Source organism: Heterocephalus glaber, unplaced genomic scaffold (assembly GCF_053883595.1).
Source record: "Heterocephalus glaber isolate CG9 unplaced genomic scaffold, H.glaber_assembly_v1.0 deba00001719, whole genome shotgun sequence".
Taxonomy (NCBI): domain Eukaryota; kingdom Metazoa; phylum Chordata; class Mammalia; order Rodentia; family Bathyergidae; genus Heterocephalus; species Heterocephalus glaber.
In genome coordinates this window covers 5,055,393-5,078,775 of record NW_028258432.1, presented here as the reverse complement: position 1 = coordinate 5,078,775, position 23,383 = coordinate 5,055,393, and the positions used below count along the sequence as shown (strand labels likewise).

Here is a 23,383-nt window from a genome sequence, read left to right as displayed (position 1 = left end):
CTATGAGCATCTTGGCTAAAGCATTTCCCATTCCAGTTACTTTTCATCATAACTCTATTTTAGCTTTGTATGGAAATTACCCACACTGGAGTGCTGATAGTGGGCATCCTTGTCTTGTTCTTAATTTTAGTGTGAGAGTTTTCAGTTTTTGACCATTTAGTATGATGTTGGCTCTTGGTTTTTCATAGATAGCCTTAATCAGGTTAAGATAAAGACCTTCTATTCCAATTTTCTGTAGGGTTTTTTTTTTTTATCATGAATGGGTGTTGGATTTTGTCGAATGCTTTCTCTGCATCTATTGAGATGATCATATGGTTTTTGTCCTTGACTCTGTTGATATGGTGTATTACATTTATTGATTTATGAATGTTGAACCATCCTTGCTTTCCTGGGCTAAATCTGACTTGGTCAGGGTGTATGATCTTCTTGATGACCCTCTGTATTCTCTTTGCCAGTATCTTGTTGAGGATTTTTGCATCTATGTTCATTAGGGAGATTGGCCTGTAGTTCTCTTTTTGGGTTGGGTCTTTCCCTGGTTTTGGAATCAAAGTAACACTTGCTTCCAAGAATGAATTTGGAAGTATTGCTTCCCTTTCAATTTCCTTGATGAGTTTAAAGAGTAATGGCATTAGTTCTTCTTTAAATGTCTTGTAAAATTAGCAGTGAAGCCATCCGGACCTGGGCTTTTCTTTGTTGGTAAATATTTTAGTAAATTTTCAATTTCACTCATTGTAATTGGGGTGTTTAGAATTTCTATATCTTCTTCATTTAACTTTGGCAATTCATGTGTATCTGGGAATCGGTCCATTTCTTCTATGTTTTCCATTTTATTAGAGTACAGGTTCATGAAGTAGGTATTGATGATCCTCTGGATTTCTGCTGGGTCTGTTTTGACTTCACCTTTCATTGTTAATTGCATGGATTTGAGCCTTTTCTCTTCTCTTTTTTTGATAAGGTTGGCTAAAGGTTTATCAATTTTATTTATTCTTTTGAAAAACGAACTCTTTGATTCATTAATTTTCTGTATCATTCTCTTAGTCTCCATTGCACTGATTTCTGCTCTGATTCTTATAATTTCCTCTCTTGTACGAGCTTTGGGTTTGTTGTGCTCTTCTTTTTCTAGGAGCTTGAAGTTCTGCATTAGGTTATTTACCTGAGTTCTCTCTGTTTTCCTAATATGGGCATTCATTGCTATGAATTTCCCACGTAGAACTGCTTTCATTGTGTCCCATAGATTCATGTATGTTGTACTGGCATTATCATTTACTTGTTGAAACTGTCTAATTTATTCTTTAATTTCCTCTGTGATCCATTAGTTGTTTAGGAGGGTGTTATTCAACTTCCATGTGTTTGTGGGAGTTTTGTGGTTTCTTATGTTATTAACCTCCAATTTTATTGCACTATGGACTGATAATATATATGGGGTAACTTCAGTTCTTTTATATTTACTTAGACATGTCCTATGAGCTAGCATGTGGTCTATTCTGGAGAGTGACCCGTGTGCAGCTGAAAAGAATGTGTATTCTGATTTTTTGGGGTGGAACACTCTGTCAACATCTATTAAGTCCATTTGTTCAATAGCTTGGTTCAGTTCTAGTATTTCCTTGTTAATATTTGGCTAGATGATCTTTCTATTTGTGATAGTGGGGTATTGAGGTCCCCCAATACAATTGTATTAGTGCTTATTTGGTTTTTCATGTCCATTAGTATTTGTTTTGTATAGTTGGGGGCATTTGTATTTGGTGCATATATATTTAGGATTGTCATCTCTTCCTCTTGGAGTATTCCCTTCACAAGGATATAGTGACCATCTTTGTCTCCCTGAATTAGTTTTGGTTTGAAATCTACTTTGTCTGCAAATAAGATTGCCATGCCTGCTTTTTTTCTGGGTTCCTGTCACATGAAGAACTGTTTTCCATCGTTTTACTTTCAGTCTATGAATTTCCTTTTGAGTTAGGTGTTTCTTGTACACAGCATATTGTTGGATTTTGCTTCTTAATCCATTCTGTCTATTTCTTTTGATTGATGAATTGAGGCCATTAACATTGATAGTTATAGTTGATAGATATTGACTCATCCTTGTCATGATGTTTTGCTGTTGTTGGCTCTTTTATTTCTTATTTTTCCCCCTTTCCCTTTAGTGTCTTTCCTTGCCTGGTGGCTTACCTCTGTTGGGCCTCATGGAGTTGTGACCTTCATTGTCTTTTTCTAGGATATTGCTTAGAATTGTTTGGAGTGCTGGTTTGGTGTTCATGAAATTTCTCAGGTGTTCTTTGTTTTGAAAGTATCTAATTTCCCCATTGATTTTGAAAGATAAGTTTGCAGGATATAACAGTCTGGGTTGGAAGCTATTTTCTTTTAGGGCTTGAAATACTTCACTCCAGGCTCTCCGTGACTTGAGGGTTTGTGTTGTGAAATCTGCCTTGATTCTAATGGTCTTTCCTTTGTAGGTGATTTGTTTCTTTTCTCTAACTGCCTGCAGGATTTTTTTCTTCTGTTGGTTTTCTGGGATCTTGACAATTCTATGTTTAGGTGAAGAGTTTTTTGTGATCGTGGCTAGTTTCAGTTCTATATGGCTCACTTATCTGTATGTCCAATTCTCCACCTCTGTCTGGGAAGTTTTCTACTATTACTTCTGTGAACAGTATTTTTTTATGTCAATTGTACTTTCTCCTGTTTTTTTGTGGACTCCTATCAGTTTTATGTTATTCTTCTTTGCATCATCTAGCAGCTGGTGGGTTGATTCCTTGTCGTCCCTTACTATCTTTAAGAAATCTCTGTTTTCATGGTCCTTAACTGCAATCCTGCCTTCTATATCTGATATTTTATCTTCAGATTTCCTTAATCTGCTCTGCATGCTTTCAATGGAGTTTTTAATTTCCTGGATATCTATTTTAATCTGTTTCATGGATTCCATTTCTTTCTTATGTTGGGCAATCATGGTTTCCATTTCTTTCTTATGCTGGGTATTCATGGCTTCCAGCATGTTTCTGAGCTCATTTTTTTTTATCTCTTTCTGTTCTAGAGCCTCTAATCATGTCTTTCACTGTGCTCACCATCTCTGTAGTTATCTGGGAGATTATTTCTGTTTTGACTTTTTCTAGAGCCTCATTCATCTGTTTTGTTACTTCTTGTGCTATCAGTTCAGGGTGTCCAGGTGGTTAATTATCGGACTTTTCCACCTTGTTTCCCCCAGAATTTGCCTTTTGTGGGGTGGAAGTCTGAGTTTGTGCCTTCCTTAAATGTCTTCTCATTTTTGTTTTAGGTACCATCCTTGCTTTAGTTCCTGGGTTGATACTTTGAAGTTGTTTATTGTAAGTATCTTTGTTGATGTATTTAGAACCCTTACAGAATGATTGCTTCTCAGAGGTGTCTTTTAGATATAGCTGGTGTTTAGGTTTTGGGTCTCTAATGGCTCTGAGGCAATCTCATTTTCATTATACCAGGAAGGACAACTGATTAGATCAATCACAACACCTTAGCCCAAATGATACAATCAGCAACACAATAGCATCAACTACCTCTTGAAAAATGACAATTTTTGGTAGTTATTATTCTATCACCTTTAACTGTGTGAATTAGATCAAAATCAAGGACCAACCCAATATATGTTTATAGTCAATAAACTCTTCAATATAGCAACTTTACTGTTTGGAAAGGGGAGTTAGAAGAAGTTGGGGAGGGAGGGATAGTTAGGTAGAAGAATAGGGGAAGGTTACCAGTGAGGCCTGGGGACACAGGTGAGAGAAGGAAAGAGAAGAAAACAAAGATAAAGAAGAAATATGAATTAGGGGCAGAACAGGAACACAAAGGGAGATGAAGAACAATGTGGGACCAATGCAAGGGAGTGAGGCAGAGAGAGAGAGAGAGAGAGAGAGAGAGAGAGAGAGAGAGAGAGAGAGAGAGAGAGAGAAGAGAGAAAAGAAAGAAAAAAAATAAAAATAAAAATTTTAAGAGTAGCAAAGAAGAAAAAAATTAAAAATAAGAGCAAAAAAATAGTGGTAATTTTGAAAATAACAAATAAAAGATAAAAGTGAAGGGCCTCCTTCAGGGTTTGTCTCTTCTGTTACAATAGACAACGTGGGCAGCAGTATGCCGTTATAAGCCAATGAGTCTCAGTAAGCCAGTCACAGATCCATGAGATTCAGAAAGATTTCTGGCTGCAAGTCCCAAGCTGAGCTCCCTGTTCTCCTGCAGGGTTGAACTGTGCAAGGTCTATTGCAAGTTCCAGCTGCCTCTCCCCTGGAGATAGTCCAGGTTCCGATGGGAGGTGAGGATCCCGCCAACCTACTAAATACGGTGGTCTGGAGTGCCTTTATTGCAGAGATTCTCTTCACTTTTCCAGTGGGCTTCAGTTTTCATCAGGGAGCCTGAGAGAGGCCCTCTCTTTGTTGTTCACTTCTGCAGCTCATGACAATGGCTTTTATGTCCTCCTGTGCCTCTGTAGTGTGGAACCAGGTAGCTGCACAGCCAAGAGGCCAGAGAGGGGGAGGGGCCTCTGTTGCTGCAGGCGCCCACGTGGCTCCAGTGGTGGCTGGTGGGCATGCCAGGGGGGGTCCTGACCAGCTCCTGGTCACACGTAGGTGTGGCGTGCTGGACAGAGCTGGGCTCAGTCAGCCAGGGTGCTCTGCCTGTGTGGCACCGTGGGCGGCTGGTGCAACTTAGCAACTTAGTGAGACCTTTTCTCAAAATAAAAAGAGAAAAAGGGGTAGGGATGTAACTCAGTGCAAAGGCCCTAGATTCAACCCCCTGGACTGCAAAACAAAACAAAACCAAAAAAAATAAATAAATTTAAAAATATTCTATTTCTCTCTAATAGAAACTTGTTCTACCTGTTATATGTTCATTTTTTTTACAATAATCTGTTCGTCTGTTATCTCCCAGGAACTTATTTGCAGCCATCCCTTCATATCTAAAGGTTCCACCTCCCTGGATCAAACCACTTGCAAACAGAAAATATCTTTTTAAAGATTGCCTCTATACTGAACATGTACGAACTCTTTTCTTGTCATTCTTCCCTACAATACAGTGTAACAACTACATGGCACTCATCTGGTATTAGTTGTAAGTAATCCAGAGGTGATTCAAAGTATTTGGGAGGATTGTACATAAGTTCTTTGCAAAAAGGACCCAGTTTTCTATAAGGGAGTTGCATGTCCCAGGATTTAGGTATCTACAGGGTCTGGGAACCAGCCCTCCACAGATACTGAGAGCCCATAGTATGTGGGTCTGCAGGTCTAGGCTGGGAAGAAATACTGTGAGACCGGGTACAATATGTGGCCAGACTGCAGAGAGGCAGGGCAGCTCCCTCCGAAGTGAGTGCTGACACTGGGGCCTGCTTCTGTCCCAGGAGAGAGCATTTGAGCTGGTTCATGCCTGGGGCTGGCAGAGCAGGAGTAAGTATTTCCCCAGGGAGCTTCCAATCTAGCATCTCTGGTTAAACCTGAAGTCTAGATTTATACACATGAAATGGGCACTATCAATCAGGCAATATCATAATGAGGCTGTGCCATAACCGTGGCAGGAGAGCTGGGCTATGTGCAAAAACACAGGCTATTGGTCTTTCGCACTCCCCGTTTGCCAAAAGCTAGAGGACAGACTTGGTTCATTTGATCTATTGCTCTTATACCTTCATTATTTATGGTGACAGTAACAGCTCTCAGAACGTTTTACATCTGTGTAGCATTTCACAGTTTGCAAAATATTTTGAGTGACTGCTTTTTAAAAAGATCTTTAGAACTTTATTCTCAAATCTAAATAACATGAAAAGCACCCTCTGTGTTCTGCAGTGTAAATACACCGTGTTGTATTTTATGGTGAGTGGGCTGTTGGTATTTTTGTTTTATTTTTAGTAAATTATAGGATTTCCAGACTGGACATGGCCTGGTCACAACTCTTCATTTCCCATGAATTTGGTAAGACCAACGTGTGTGAGTCTAAGGTCCAACAGCAGCTGTCTAACAGCCCGGCCTGGGGAGTTAATCTTTGCAAGATGAGGCATAGAAGAAATGCATCAGTCAACAGACATTGGCAATCCTGTGTCTGCAGCGTTATTGACACCTAAGCTTTGTGGCAGTCCTATCTCTTTAAAAGGAAAAAAAAAGGGCTTCGGGTAGGGGGAGCTCCTGGCTCTGCCGCAGTCCCGGCCGACCCAGAGCCCAGTGCGGCTGCTGCGGCGCAGTCACGCTGGGGCCCGCTGCGGGCACAAGGACAGACAAAGGCGTGGAGACGATGCTGCCGGCGCCCTGTGAGTATCTGCGGGTGCGACTGGGTGCGTAGGGCTGGAGAGGGCGGGAGCAGGCGTGGGGCGGTGGACCTCGGCGCTGCAGGGCGGCGGACGCGGTGCTGCTGCAGCTCCCGGGGCCGGACCGGTTCCTTTCTCCTCGCCTCGGCCGAGGGGAGCGCATCCTCTCCGGGGTGCAGCGAGCGAGCTTGGGGCGCTGCCTGCGGGCTTGTGGATGCCGCGCCAGCTGCGCGTTGCTGGAGAGACCGAGTGGCCGCCACGCCAGCCCGGCTTTGTCACGGCTGCGCCCACGGGGCCGCGGTCACCGCGGGCTGCGGGACGCCGGGGGGCCAGGCCCGTGGGGTGACAGAGTGGGTTTCTCACAGGAGCTGCTCGTTTAGTTTGTGGTAGTCGCCCTCGTTTTAAGCAGCGTGGCTCAAAATGAGCTCCTATGCTTGTTAGCTCCTATAGTAATACTTGAAAACCTTTAGTTAAAACGTTTTTTTCTTAATTTTATTCTAAGAACTGATGATTATATTCTTAGAAAGAGCATTCTCATTTTATCAAGAAAATCTCTTTTCCCTCTCTCATCTTCCTCCCTTTCTTTCTTTCTCTCCCTCCCCCTCTCTCTTTCCCTCCCTCCTTCCGTCCCTCCCTTTCTTTCCTTAAAACAATGTTTAATCTCAGAGAAGAGGGTTGGGTTTATTTTCAACATAACCATTGTTTTGGCTTTAATTTTATTCTGTCTGCTTCTGAAGATGGATAGACGTCTGTTCCATTTAAGTAAAAGGCAAAGTGTGGGCTGATTCCACGTGTATCCCAAGCTAAAGCTGTCTGGAAGTGATATTAAAGGGGAGCTCTTTATTCTGCATCAAGGCAGGTAAAAATAGTTGACAATCCCATTTGTTTTGTCACACAGCAAGCAAATCCACCACATTGTTTCGTAAGCTGACAACCAGACACATACACTAGGTTGATGCATGGTTTTTATGTCCCTGCAGTTTTACTGATGATTAACCAGCTTTCTTTCCTTAGTGTTGCCCAGAAAGGTTTACTTCATGTTTTGACAAATGATACTCGGTTCCTTTTCTTGCTTCTCCTTTTTCCCTGCTGGGATCTTCAAGACTCCTTCAGTGTCTTTTTCAAAACAAATCAAGCCAGATTTTCCCTCATTCCATGTTTTCCTCGTTTCTTGCTTGAATCATAAGAAATTCTCCGTGATTAATATGATGCTCTCATATTTACATAATAGGAAGAAAAGCCCAGTGACAAGTTTTTAAGACCAAGATTAGATTACATCAGAAGGGTCTCCTGTATTCTTGCTAATTTATGTTGGATCTGCCCTTTGAAACTCTGGGTTCAAATCTCAGCTCTACTATATCCTCATTTTGCAGTGATAAAAATTCATTTACCTCTGTGAGCCTCAGTTTCTTCTTCTGTAATAGATGATGGCAGTCATTTCTTACATAATTGTTTTAGGGTTGAAATGAGGAAATGCGTGTGAGACACCTGGCACGTACTTGGCACAATGTAGCTATTAAGTATCTTAATATTTTTCCGCTTCAACTACTCATCTACTTATCTACCTATCCATGAAATAGGAAACAGTGGTTTATCATATTAATTCCCCCAAAGAATGAATATTGAAATGAATTTTTGGATGCATCTTAATCAGTTTGGATACACATTTAGTTCTTGCTAGGGGCTAAACACCATTCTAGTACCTTTATAAAAGTAATGCTGAAATTTCCACAGGAGTGTTCAGTTGGAGGGGGGAAAGCCAGCTCCCTTTGTACAACTCTTCCTGGTCCGTTATGGTCCAAGCAGTGAGGGTAATACTGATTTCTCCCACCACAAGTCCCAGTCAGCACTAAATGTGATTGATGTGGATGGTGCCAAGTTGGAAATCAGAATAATTCCCCTTGCTGTTCTGATCTTTGTCAGCCTAGGGCAATGTACTGTTTATATTGTCAATCCTGCTGCTATTTTAACTTCTATTTTGTGTGTCTTTCACCTTCTTCCCATCTTTTCTTTTCTTAAACTCTACACTTAGCACATGGCATTGGATTTTGATATTGAGGATGGAGCCATTGCATCCTTACCAAAGAGGGAACATAAGAGAATTCAGAAAAAAATTGGATTGGGGGCCAAAGAGTGTGGCTCTAGTTTGCCTTGGCTTCTCTTTGTGTTACCACTTAACATTTACCCCGAGTGGAGTGTCACATTTGTTTAGGTACTGACTATTCCAGTGTCACATGGGCAGATGTCATTTTAACCAATCGACTCTTGTATTAAATAAATTTGATAAAATTATCATGTTTATATATCCTGTCATTATCTTATAAAAAGTAACCAAAAATGCAACTTTTGGTCATCCTGTATTTATATAATGGGACTGGTAAGTGGTTAAATTAAAAGTCATTTAATTTCATCTGAAGATAAGAGGTCTGGTAGAGAGAATCATTAAATTTCCTTTGGTTCCTGGGTTCTGTGATTCAGATAGCTCTCTTTGAGCTATCTTCAGTTTATAAGAATTTGACCAAATAAAACACTTTCCCCTATGTTGCTGCCTCTGATTCTTACAATAGCCTAGGTATAGGAAGTCTTGTTTTCCAGATCATAAAATGTAAGATTAAGAGAAGGTAGAAGCCAAAGTATTTCTTATTTGTAAAATGAGAGGCTGACTAGATGTAGATGATGTCAAGATTCACTTTTCTTGGTGAAAATCAGTAAGTTCTCAGACGGCAAGTCCTGAACTCTGTTCCCTACCACAGTATACCTCTCCCTTCCATTTAAAATGTTTTTACTTTGTGGTGCTGGAGGGCCTCTGCACTGGCTACATCCCCAGCCCCCTTTTTATTTTTTATTTTGAGACAGGGTCTTGCTAAGTTGCTACTTTCCCATGCTGGGTTCAAATTTGTAATCCTCCTGGCTCAGTCTCCCAGAGTACTGGGATTATAGTTGTGCACCACCACGCCTGGCCAAAGTACCCCTCTCATAACCCTTAGAATTTATGGTGATGTGAAACCCAGGATGCTGTGGTTTTATAAGGAGTAATCTTTAATCTGCTTGTAGCAAGTTCACATCCAGACAGATGTTCTTTTAAATATTCTGCTCTGGATTGGACCATGGGTCTGTTATCTAGGCCAGAAAATGAGGGCTCTGCAATCCACACAACCTCTTCTAGTGTTCTGAAATGATAACATTTAAAAATAAGTCAGAGTCACCCTAATATCATTAGGGATGATCATTTAAATTTCACTGACCTCTTTATTTCATTAAAGTAATAAGTACTAGAAAGAAGTATTCATTTGAATTTTATAGGTATCTGCGATTTGTGCACATTTTTATGTAATAGTAGAGGTTAGCTTTTCTCCTTGATTTTAATACAGTGATAAATCTAACCATCAAAACTGTCTATGAAATAAAATATAAGAAATATTGCATAAGACAAATGAAAACTAAAAAATTTGTTGTTGATCTGAAATTCAAATTTCAGCAGGCATGTATTTATAGTTATAATTTTTTATTTGTTGGCAGCTATACCAACAGAAGCTTAACTAATGAATTAAATAGCTTTTACTTTGAACTTAAGGATATCAATTCATCAGATCGTAAACATAACACAAATTACAGCCAATCTTTATCAGTTTTTCATCAATTATGACAAACACTCCACTAGTTTTATTTATTAATGTTTTTGTTTATTAAATGTCTATGCTGACTAGGTAAGACAATTCTGATGCTGAAGAACATACTTGTATTCAATTCACCTTCGTATTTCCCAGGATCCCTGCTAAGGGTGACAAAGAACTCCAAAGATTTTAAATCTATGTGTTTGGACTTAGACTTGGTTTTGAACCTGATCTACTACTAATTCTGATATTTAATCTCTTAAAGGCTCTGTTTCCTCCTTGTTAAATAGGACCAATAGTGGGTTAAAAATCTGGATGGCATGGATTAAGAGGCAGGAAACTAAGTCTGTGGCATGGGGGTAAATGATAAGTTCTCTCAAAAAAAGAGTTAATTTTAAAAAAAATGAATATTTTTTCCCTTCAAAAGTCAGATAACATAGCTAATTTAAAATTAAATATATTTTAAGTATATCTATTTTAATGTTATTTTTAATAGCATCACTGAGATAATTCACATACCATACAGTTTACCCATGTGCTGTATTATTTTTATGTAAAGTTTTATCTGGGAGGAGAGATTGAGCTTTTGAAAGTGAGCCTAGAACCCCAAGAAGATTCTATACCAGCACAAGGCCTCCACCCCAACTTCTTCATCCCACAGCTGACTGTGCCTGGGTCAACTCAGTCCAAGATATGCTATAAGATAATATGTGTTTCTGTTTAGGGTTTTTGTTTACCTGGAAATGGGCCAGAGTGACCAAATTGTTCACTCTTTATTGAATATTGTCTTTATCCACCATCTGGAACCTAACCAAGGTGGAGTCCGAGATGAGTAAGACCTTCTTAAGTGACTTTCAGCAAAGTAGATGAGAAAGACTTGTGTAACACAGAAGGGATTTGGAACACAAGGGAAATAATTTATTATTTATTTAATAAATTCTTATTTAATGTGAAATAGAGTCTTTTCTGTTGTACATTTTCCATGGAAATCTCTAACTACACACCCGTATAAAATGAGTAGCACTCTCCTTTTCCTTTACCTTATGATGTGGTCTGAAATGCATTTTATATGCATATTCAAAGACAGAGGTATATATTTAAGGTCAAGTAAGAGCTATGGCAACCATGACCGTTCTCCAGTATATTTTGCCTGCACATTTCCATCATTAATGACATCCTGCAGTGCTTCCTGTGCCATAGATTTTGGTCTATTGATTTAAAGGGTGAATTAGTCTGACCTTTCTGTTTTGCAAAAATTTCATTTTAAAGCGATTTAGATTCAGTCTTTGCTGACTCATGTTTTACTCTTCCCTGATGCTGGATGAGATGTGCACGCTCTTGGTAGTTCCAGTGGGGCTGTCTGTGGACTGCAAATTTGTCTGCCTTTGGTTCCTCAGTTCTGTAATATTAGGGACTTTTAAGGGTGTTTTCACCATACCCTGGAAGTCACGCACGATGAAAGTAAAGTGGATTTCTACTTCTCATCTTCAGAGGAGTTTGTACCCTGAAATGACTGAGGACAATACCCTGTGTATTCTTTGCTACGAAGGAGTTAAAAAGGTTTTTCTAGGGAATGTAGAGCTGCTCTGCTGGGGGAAGTTGCAGAGGGCTATGCTGGTGAGCACTGCAGCATGGGCACCAGCGAGGAGGAAGGAGCCGTCTCCCTTCTGTCCTTTCTTCCTTCTGGACATAGCCCTTCCTGCCCACTCAGCCTCAAGAGGAGGGGGTTTCACCAGTCCTAAGTCCATGCAGAAAGGATGTGGCTCTGAAATTTGACAGACACTCTTAAATAAACAGAAAGGATGTCATGCTGAGGAGGATAAAGTAATAGGGTAGGTAGCTGCTGCTGTTATTTTTATCCCATCTCTGGAGGAAAAGCCTTGCTTGTCACTTTCTTGGGGGACAGTCAGGTGTCCATGTTCTGGTTCCATGGAGGTTTGCTTTGTCCTCCTCCTTTCTGCTATGGTTCCTTTTATTCCTCCTTGGAAAGTCCTTCTTTTCCCACACTCTAACCCCGCCCTCCTCCACCCCAGGGCAACTTCAGGTTGAGAGAACGTCTCCAGCTGTTTATACCAGGTTGGGATTGAAGCCTGGAGTGTCCCAGCTGCTTCTGTCTCAAATCCTGTGGCTCAAAGGAATTTTCACATCAGTGAATAACTGGTGCTGGCGTGTTTCTTTTCCTACTACTTAAATGGGATCGTATATTGTGCCAAAATCTCCTGGTGTGGGTAAAGCCCAGGTTGCCAAAATAGAATATTCTCTCTGGGAAGTCGAAGAGGTCACTGAGTGGACATACTGTGCTTATGTCAGCCATGGGCAGTGGCTCCAGGCCTCAATTCTGAAGCTGGTGAGGATGGGTGTCTAAGTCCCATCCCCTGACTGTGAGTGTATGGTGTGGATTGTTCTTGGCCCCAGTGGCTGGGTGGAGAACACAAATCAATGGGCAGTGACTATCATGCACACATTTCATGTTATTTTGTAGGATAAAACATATTACATGAGCAAAAATAGTGTTGTCTAAGTTTTGCAAAAATTGCCCTTTACTATGTACTTTTAGACACAGTTGACTTTGGTCTTGGTGACTTGGTTCATGGATAAGGTCCAGCCTTGTTTTACAGACCAGGAAAGTCGGGCATGAAGATACTGTGAGATTCTCAAGTCAGTTGAGTAGAAGGCTCACAATGGAGGGTCCATCATGTCTCACTGCTTTCAGCTGGCATGTAGAAGAGGCTTTCTTCCCCTCAGGGAACACCTATGCAGTTGTCCCTCAGTATCTGTAGGCGACTGGTTCCAAGACCCTGATGGACACGAAATCTGAGACGCTCAAGTCCCGTATATAAAATACCGTGGTATTTGCCTAGAACCTACACACAGCCTCCTGGAAACTTATATCACCTCTAGATGACAGATAATATGTAATCCATTGGAGATGGTATGGAAATGCTTGTTATACTGGATTGTTTAGGGAATAATGATGAGAAAAAGTCTGTACATGTTCAGTACAACACAATTTGTTTTTTGAATATTTTGGGTGCATGGTTGGGTGATTGTGTGGATGTGAAATCCATGGATTTAGGTGGAGGGCAACTCTACTTGTGCCAGGAATTTAGTACTGGGGAATAAAGGAAGAGCTGGGAGTCAGATGCCTGGGTTTAAATCCCTTGATGGGGTTGTTGGTTGACACTTCTGGGCACCAGCTTCCTCATCTGTAAAACAGAATTAACAGTTCCTTATCCGCTCACCAGGATATTATGAGGCAGAAATAAGGTAAAGTCTATGCTCTCACATTAATGAATTAAATATACTAGGCCTGCCTGTGTAAGGTAGTCTTATTATACTGCATTTTAATTTTAAATATCAAGAACATTACAACTGTATACAGAATTTAGAATATACTAATTTTCTTGGCCATGTTAATGAACTACATAAATACAAAACTATTGTGGAAGTGGTGAAAGATAACAGATATATTATAATTAGTTTGATTGTCTTTGGGGGGAATGGTCTTAAATTTATTAGTATGGAGAATCTGAATATTCACTTTTGATATTTTAAAAATTACATGAGACTATTGCTAAACCACATTAGATGTCATAAAAAGGCAAGTAGCTTATATCTTCCATGAAACATCATTGTTTTTATAAAAATAAATGTGTGATATATTGACATGTTCAAAAATGGATACATTATCAGAGGGTGATTTATGTACTAGGGAAACATTAAATATATAAGTATAAAAATCCTTTATAGTGCTAAGCATAAAATCAGAAAAAAACCCACTTCTGTAATTTAAAACAAAGTAAAGTATAACTAAATATATATTTCATTACAAACAGTGATATTCTTTGCATATTTACATGTTTGGAATATCTAACCACACTAGGAGATGACTACATCTATTGAATTCAATAAAGGTTTGCATGAACATGAAATCATGAATTGGAAAACTTTTAGAAAGACGTTTTAACTTTTCTTTGCCCTTGTATTTTGATCTTGGATTGGCACAAAGCAATCATGAGAATAGAGCAACAATAATAATTGCTGGAAGGGGAAGTGGGAGGGGTAGGGGAAAGGAAAGAAGGGAATGGAATTAATATGAGAAAATGAAAAAATGGAATCAAAATCTTTGTAAATAGGGAGGGATGGAGGGGTTGAAGGGAGGGCAGGGGAATGGGGAAAAAATAAGAACCAAGAGAGATAATGTAAAGGTGCAAATTTCTGATGATGAATGTCATTATATTGTATACCTAAAATGTACCAATAAAATTAATTAAAAAATAATAATTGTTTAGCAGGTGTTGATGTGGTTTATTCATTTCTTTTCTATTGTATGAAAAGTGATCTGGTTATTGGGGGAAATTCTCTGAACTCTGGGTCTGGAGTTTTGTTGGAGCTGTCTCCTCCTCAGTGTGACCTGCAGGGGGGCTCTTTGTTCACAGAGGCATCTATTTCCAGTATTGTGCCATGTACACAACACAATTTGTAATACAATTTGATTTTATTATATTTATTATTTTTATCATATTTAAATATATTAAATGAAAAATATTATGCATAATAAAGAGTTTATGTAAATACCACTTTTCTTTTAGGTTGTTTTTAAATTTTATTTTCAAGGGTTCTTTCTATACCATAGATCCAAAATCTTTGTTAATTTTCTGTGTAGCAAATAGTTTCTGATTTATATATCATGCCTTGGGTGAATAGAAGTTTTTAATTTTAACATACTTTGAATTTAATAATGATTTCCTTTATGGTTAATTGTTTCTATTTATTGTTTAGGGAATTCTTCTCTATTCCAAGGCTGTAGAGATAGTGTTACATTCCTTTCTGTGAACTTCAAAGTTTGGTTTTCTCATGTACGTTCGTAATCATCTAGAATTCGTGTTTGTACACAGAGTGGTGTACAGACGCCTTCTTCGTGCTTGTTGCCATGTTGATGAGGCTTGTCCTAGTGACATTTTTGAAATGGTCCAGCTCGCCCCGCCCCCTGCACACTCTGATACCTCTCCCATGGATCGAGTTTCTCTTAACACATGGATCTGACTCTGAGTTTCTTAGTCCCTGATTGTTTCCATGTGAATGTCACACTAACCTGATTATTTCAGCTTTATGCTAAGGCTTGATATCTAGTAACACAAATCTTTGTTTTAAGGCTTGATATCTAGTAACACAAATCTTCCTCTTTTGAAGGAATGTATTTGATTGTTCTTGTCCCTTTGTTCTTCCACAAAACTTTTAGAGTAGGCTGGTCAAGTTCTATTTTAAAATGTTGGGATTTTGTTTCCACTTGCTCTGAATTAAAAAGATCAATTTGAGGAGAGCTGACATTTCAGTGATATAAAAACCTTCTTGTACGTCATATATAGCTCTTTTATTTTAAAGGATCTCCTTAATGTCTTTTGTGAAAGTTTATAGATTTTTTCTTCAAATTTTTATATAAATTGGTCATTATAGTTATTCCAAGGAACGATTTTTTATTACTTTTATAAATGGCTAGGTTTAAATAAATACCTCTGGAAAAAAATTCTTGCTGGTTTATAGAAATGCAGTTGAACTTATAATATACTTGATTATTATAAGTACTCTATTAATTGTGTTTGTTGGAATTTATAAAAGTATTCTGTGAATTGTGATGGTTTTGTTCCTCTTTTTTCTTCTCTTTTCCTCCTTGTTCTTTTCTTTCTTCTTCAGTGTTTCATTGACTTCCACCTCCAATAAAATGTTGAATAAAGATGAAGAAATCAAAGTACCCTTATCACTGTGAACTATGAGTTTTGACCTTTAATTTGCCCATAAAGGAGGTTCCCATCTGCTTATTTACTAAGATTTTCTTTTCCTTCCTTCCTTCCTTCCTTCCTTCCTTTCTTTCTTTCTTTCTTTCTTTCTTTCTTTCTTTCTTTCTTTCTTTCTTTCTTTCTTTCTTTCTTTCTTTCTTTCTTTCTTTCTTTCTTTCTTTCTTTCTTTCTTTTTTTCTTTTTTGGTCCTAAACAGATATGGAATTTTCTCCCATGATAAATGCAATTTAGAATAAGATATTTATTATACATTTCTGGATTCATCTTGCTAATACATATTTTAAATTTTTGCATCAGTGTTTCTAAGATTGGTCAGCAATTATCCTTTCTTATACTGTCTCAATCTGATTTGGATATATTATCAATTTCATGAAGTTATCTAGGCCTATTTGATTATTGAATAATTGTTAGAAATCACTAGGAAAAACAGCTAATCTTATTTCTGTACTTTGTGAGGAGGTATTAAATATTGGTTATTGAAATCTTTTAATAGAATTGACCTGCAATGAATTTTGGTGCTTTATATCAAAATGGATTTTGTCCATTTCCAAAATGTTCAAATTACTTCACAGTTGTTTATAACATTTTTTTGAATTTATGATGCATCCCATATTTCATTCCCAACATTTTTTGTAACTTCTTTTGCTTTATCATGATCAGTCTTTAGAAGTTTGCTAATTTTAATAGTCTTTTTTTTTTTTTTTTGGTACTGGGGATCAAACTCCGGACCTTGCGCTTGCAAGGCAGACGGCAGAACCGCTGAGCTAAATCCCTGGCCCTTAATAGTCTTTTTAAAGAACTAACTTTTGTTTTTGCTGATATTTTCCATTGTATCTTTGTTTTTCACATCATTAATTATTCACTAATCTTTGTTTCTTAGTTTCTCCAAGTGTATCTACATGACCTTTTTTCTAAATACTTGAAATTGATACTTAATCTTCAACTTTCTTCTTATTAAGCAAAATCATTGAAAGCTATAATTTTTTCATAAATTTCCCCATTTTTAATAAAGAGCAAATCAAGAACTCTGCTTTTGGTGGGCATTTACCTCCAATCAGAATTTGAGAGTAATTTTGCTTTCATTTTTGTTATTTTTAGAGTTATTCTCTATTTGTGGCATTTGGTACTAGGGTTCTGTTTATGGTAGGGATGGAAAATTTATCTTCATAGTGTATTTATTTTAGCAGTGAGTGTCAGAGTCCTTTCTCTATTGCTAATAACAGAATACCCCAGATTGGGGCAATCATAAAGAAGAGGTTTATTTAGAGTCACAGTTTTGGTGCAAGGTGAAGGGGCCGTATATGCTGATGGTCTTTCTACTGGCAGAGTTGCCTTTCTGACAGCAGAGTCCTGAGGCTCCTTCCCTCTAGGCTACAATGCAGCACGACATAGGGTGCATACACGAATCTACTCTGTTCTCTCTCCTTCCTGAAAAATCCACTGGTGTTTAATCATCGGGACTTCATCCTGATGACTTTACCCAATCCTCACTACCTCCCAAAGACCCCACTGCTGAACACATAGTTGGATGAAGTTTCTACTCTCTTTTTATCTTACAATGATAATTAAACTCCAACATGAATTTCAGAAGGAACAAACCATATTCAAACCATAGCAGAGTTATTTCAAAGAAAATACTAAGCAGAGCCGGCAGTGGTGCCACACACCTGTAATCCCGGGACTCTGGGGACTGAGGCGGTTCCAGCCCAGCCTGGGCAACTTGGTAACTTAGATATTGTTTCAAACTTGAAAAAGAAAGTGGGGAATGTAGCTGAGTGCAAAGACCCTGAGTTCAATCTTCTGTACTGAAGAAAATTAGGTAAATAATTGAACAAGTTGTGGAAAAAATGGACCAGAAATCCCCAAAGCAGTATGTTGTACCTCAAATATGAAAAAAATTACGAGGGTGATTTATCAGGGACTATTGTTCGGGAAAGTAATGTTGTTGTTGCTCATTCACTGCAGCATCTTATTGGCTATGTAATTATTCAGCCACAGTGGGTAATTTCTGAACATTATGGAGACGAAGGCAGGTCTGGGGAGACGGACATGCATACATGTTCTAGTGTCCAAAAAAGGAGTAGTAATTGTGAGAATTCCAAATTGTGGGTCCGATGCTAATTTTAGAAATAGCATTAAAATTAGCAATTGGGTCATGTGAGAGAGATTGAATTCAGGAGGTGCTAGACAAGGGCTCAGTAACCCAGGATGGGTTCATTAAGGCAAAACATGTCATGTCAAGCCACTTTTCCATTATTATCCGAGAAGGTTATTTGACTAGCAGATGGGTGTAAACGAGGAGGAAGATTCCACTGTGGCTTTAGTAATATACTGGAAAAAGTCATCATGTACATTTTAAAATGACAGGAATGACTGTGATTGATGACACTGTATTTAGAAGGGTTTGGAGTTATTTGGGAAACACTATTCAAAGGTTGTGTTGGGTAGTGAATATAGCATTGTCTATCAAGAGGAAAGTTATCATTGTTTGCTACAAGGCTCTATGCTGTTTAGCAATTTTATCAAACATGCTTCATGACATAACCCTAATTAGTATTTCAGGTTACAGAGTGTTTATTTTAGGAGGCAATGGCAAACTGGAGTTAGAGATTCATGAGCTTGATGAGTGTGCACAGGCAGTGTGTGAGGGGGATAGATCAGCACTTCTCCAGCCTCACTCTAACGTCCCCATGGGGCAGAGTACAGCACAGGTGGTCTGTGCAGTTCGAGGGCAGAGCCTGGAAGGCCTTGCTGCAAGCATAACCCACGCTGGATTTCCCGCTGATCTCATCTCCGGTCATAAAGGTTCATACAAAACTTACATCTATTTTGCAGATCATTCATATTTTAGGGTTTTATTTAAAATGAAATTTTAATTAACAAAATATTTTTATTTAAAAAATATTTGGGGCTTCAGTGTAGGTCAGCGGTAGAGTACATGCTTGGCATGCACAAGGCCCTAGGTTCTGTCCCTAGGACACACACACACACACACACACACACACACACACACACGTTTGACTTATTCTCAGCATTATAGATGGATATTAAAATAAATATACTTGTCTAGACCCTAGAATGTTAGAGATGTTATTAACTTTGGATACTTGTTCCAGTCTCCTTGTTTCATAGATCAGGAAATTGATCCTTATCTTCTACTTCATAATGCTTGACCTCTCTTTTTTTTTGTGGTTGTTGTTTTTTTTTTTGGTACCGGAGATCAAACTCGGGTCCTTGTGCTTGTGCAGCAGGCGGCAAAACCACTGAGCTAAATCCCCGGCCCCTTGACCTCTCTTAATCTTAAACATTTCAAATGGAAGAGTCCAAAAAAATCTATTAACATAGAGGCTTCTATCCTCTTGGTAATGTCATTCTTTAAATTCCTAAACTTTAAATTTAAATATAGAATTTCTCTAGTTTTTAACAACTGATAATCAAACTGTCATATTAGACTTTATAGAAAAGAATAATAAGATTTTTGGATTGATTTGTTCCCATTAATCTCAATCAAAATGTCTAATAAAATTTTCCATATTCTAAGTTGCTGGGGAAATGTTCTCAGGAAAAAGGTTTATACTGAATTTTGAATTCTTTTCCTGAGTTTTAATGAACATCCTAGAATATATAATGCTATCTGTATACCTTAGATTATTATTCCTATTTTATTTTTGTTCACAAGGAACAATTATTGAGTTTGGGATGTAACTCGGTGGGAGAATGCATGCCTAGCATGCATAAGGGCCTGGGTCCAATCAGAAGAAACTGGGAGATGATTTTTTTCAGGTTTAGTCTATTACTTTTTCTTAAGTGAATTTAAATAGCTGTTTTCCTGGGTCCAAATTTCTTTGACATACTTGCAATTCTACTGCTATTATTCTGACTACTTTAAAGAACTATTATATGTGATCAGGTCTAAGACGTCACCTAAATCAACCAAGTATTTTACAACCATGACATTTGCATAAATGAACAGAAATCCAGGCTCATGCATTCCCTCTGGATTATCATTCTTGCAAAAATTAATCATTTCCCCCTTCCATTTACTTTTTAAAGTGCTAAGGTGTTGCAGACCCAGTTGGCTGTTAAGAACGTTCCTAGACATATTTCTGGTAGAAACATTTACAGTCCTTCTCTAAGGTAGCTGGTTGTCTTCCTAACATGAATTATTGTTTATGCAAATTTGTAGGTTTGGGTTTTAAAGGTGTCATTCCTAAAAAGACACACTGTGTGTGCGGGAAGCACATATTTCCACTTAGAAGCCAGAGATAGAGAGGACATGAGTTAATCTGATGAGCAGATATGCTTTTTATTGTTGGAAATCACCACATGTAGTTCTTCATGTGTGTTTGTTGGTGGCACAGCTCACTGGGAAGGGAGGGAGAAGAAGCATGCTGATGGGATTGGCTGTAGGGCCACTGGCACTTTATAATTAGAAGGTCTCTGGAGCTAGGAACCATGGCTGTCTTCCACATGGAATTACATTTTCAATGCATCAGCTTTGAGTACTTCTTTCTATTCCTTTCTTTACCCTTCCCTGATTTTTCTTTCAGGATCCAGGAAATGAGGCCAGGACGCGCACATCACCAGAGCCAGAAGAAAGGCTCTCATCTACGAGTATTTGACGTCTGCTGAGATGAGGGAGAGAAACACCAAATCCACAGACCTCTACAACATCTTCCTCCTGCACCTTCACAAAGAAATACAGAAGGTTCTCAGATGAAAACAAGTTAATTTTGCTTTGGGGAAAAGCTAAAAAACCTTAGCCAGTCAATAGTGTTTTACTTTAAGAACTTCTGTGGGTTGCTGAATCAGAAGGCAACCATTATCAGAGTGGAGCGCCACACTTTAAAGAACACAACACAAAACACAACAATGTTCTCTGACATCAGATGATGAATGGATACTGAGGGAGAAAACAGGCTTTTATTAGCCAGGAAGAACTGAACTTGGAGTGCATGTTTAAAGAAAACACAAACAAAGAACTGAAACAGAAGGAAGAAAAATATTTTCATGGTTTTCAAGCACAAGTATTCTGGAAGAGGTGACAATGCAGACCAAGGAGAACAGGTAAATGAGTTAGTGTTTTCAGTAACATCCTCACTGAGATTTTAAGTTTGCTAGGTTTTACGAAATTAAATGTAGCTTGGCAGAAACAAGTGAATGATCTCTAGAGGAGAAAGTGAATTAACTGTATGTATAGACACTTCAGTTGTCAATGAATTAGTATATAATATTTCAATCAACGAGCTGAAAATAATTTCTTCATGTTTGTGCAGATAATTTTGGATTTTCCGATGGGGCTATTATGATGCAGAGGTAACTATATTCTTCATAACAATATTCCATTTTCTCATTCTTAAAATGTGTGTATTAGTACTTCTCACTACCATAAGATTATGAAAATATAAAATTAGACAACTGTGGAGCATTTGGAATTGTATTGAGTAACTGGATACAGAAGGTGGGGAGGGAATGAGAGAGAGAGAGAGATTACTTTTCCTTTTTAAGCTGATGAGAACATATGCTTGCTTATTTTGCAAGTGAGAGAAAGTGCAGAAAATGTATGTTTGTTACTGGCTACGTATCTATGTGCTCCTTTTTCTTCTCAAAGACATAACAGTTTTTTAAAATTAATTTTGACTGATGTATTCAGATAATATCTTCAAAAATGAAACTTTTAGTGCCGTAAGGCCAGAGAAAATCTCATATCTTATAACCTAATGATATCAACATATAAAAAGACCTTTCGATTTTGACTTTTCAAACTTGTAACCGTGAAGGAAAACACTATTTTCTGCTTACTTTTGAATATTTTCTTTCATTAGTCAGAGAAACTTACATTACTTTTGCAGTAGAACTTGCCTCTTAACATATCAGGATTAATTTTATGACTATTTTTTAAAAATGTGGATACACAAGGGTATTGAAACTACTTTATGGGTTTGATTTTTATTGAAAAATCGAAAGAATTTTTTTCTGGGTTTTCTAGTACTATAAGAAGACACTTGAGGTTAATTTTATTACTATTACTGATGCTAAGTCGTTCAAATATCAGAGAAATATACTCAACTACCCCTACTAATGTTATCTTGTGGTATTTCTGTGGATACTTTAAACCCTCTAAAATACTTCCACATTAGTAGTCCCTCCGTAGTTTTGAAAGTAGATGATTTTTCAAATGAATGAAAATGAACACATTTTCTTTGAACTTACTGTTTGACTAATCTGTTATAAGTAATTTCATTTAGACATTTAATTGAAAGAGCAATAACCCTGTAGAACAATAGACGCTAACACTATAAATTGTTGATAGTCAGAATTGATTTGAAGCACCTAACAGATGTTATAAAACCAACAGATTATATTGTCTTTGCAATCTCTAGGTGATAAATTCTATTTATAACTAGAAAGAAGTATGAATTACCCTTGCATTTTTTGTGCAGAGATTTACATTATATAGGCTTTGAATACTTTAAAATTCCCAGTTTACTTGAAGCTTAAATATCTCGAAGTGGATACAGCAACATTTATGAGTATGTAGAGTAAATGTGTGATACTGAGAGCATTAAATTTAAAGTTTTAAGGTTTTAAAAAAACTTTTAGCAAGACTTGTAAAACTTGTCTAACTATAAATATTTAGAATTTGATTGCCTGGTCTCCTTGTTTCTGGGAAAGATTATTTTTAAAGCTGGAAAGGGTCCAGTCTGGGCTTCTTGCATTCTGAAGTGTTGGTATCTGAGTTCACAGGTGTGTGGTGGTGGTTTCCAGAGAATCATAGCATTAACACACAAGACCTTCCCGGGCACTGGATTTATGCACATATTTAGGGGAAGAAGTTAAATTATCTATCTATAAGCCATATAGAATATTACGTATATGTTAAAATAAAAGCAAATATATTATTGAATGCACCTGAGAGGTTAAGCGAAAAGCTGCAGTATAAAGGATCTCCTTGGTGAGGGCTGCTTTGAGAATCGCATCCTGTCTGTTGCTGTCAGGAAGATGTTGGGGCAGCGGTATGTGACAGCACCAAGAGGGATTCCAGATTCAGACCAGATTGGGGAAAGCTCCCTGAGCAGCCTAAGGAGAAAGCAGCAGCTCTAGTTACTGTGTGCTTAGGAAATGTGACACATGCGGGATTGATTGGCACTGGTGCCAGTGCCTAAAAGAAGACTCCAGTTTGGTTGAAGAGAGAGTCTTTTTTAGTCCCCTCACCTTATTCAAGGAAGAAAAAGGCAGTCTTCTTTTCTCTGAACAATGTAAGTCCATTTCTCATTCTATCATCTTTTGCTTGTCTTTTGTTACTAGAGGATTTTGCTGGATGGTTTGAGAAGACAGACACTTAATGAGGGTGAATTTTTATGAAAATAAAAAGAAAACCAAAGATTCCAAAGATTAATCATTGCAACAGACCATAAATTCAGTTTTTGAGTCTGGAGGGTTGCTATTTGAGAGAACTTCCAGATGCTGTGCTTGTAGCAGCACCTGAAGACGGCGGAGTGAGGGCGCCGGTGGCGAACTGCTGGACTTCGTGGTTTGGATGTTTTGGGAGATGGCGTGGGTGTCAATGTCACAGTCATGGGTATTTCCTGGAGCACAGCATGGGAATGTGGGGAAAGACTGAAAAAGAGACCACTAAGGTCACCCCATTGAATGAGGACAAGAACTTCGGCTGCAGTTGATGACAGGTGTCTTCAAGGAAGAATCAAAGAGTATGACAAAAACTA

At 38.1% G+C, this 23,383-nt stretch overlaps 1 protein-coding gene across 4 annotated transcripts in view; it reads left to right on the top strand.

Annotated features, from left to right (window-relative positions):
* Nucleotides 1–6,117: 6,117 nt before the first annotated feature.
* Sacs (sacsin molecular chaperone) overlaps nt 6,118–23,383 on the top strand; it is a 102,109-nt gene continuing 84,843 nt past the window's right edge. For 2 of the 4 annotated variants that reach the window (XM_087199416.1, XM_087199415.1), the window contains exons 1-3: nt 6,118–6,247; nt 20,207–20,723; nt 20,933–20,972. In XM_087199416.1, coding sequence (XP_087055542.1) covers nt 20,962–20,972 — 11 coding nt within the window. In that variant the 5' untranslated portion in view covers nt 6,118–6,247; nt 20,207–20,723; nt 20,933–20,961. The remainder of the gene's footprint in view (nt 6,248–20,206; nt 20,724–20,932; nt 20,973–23,383) is intronic. The other 2 variants (XM_004854851.3, XM_013075869.3) reach the window with 1 other exon arrangement.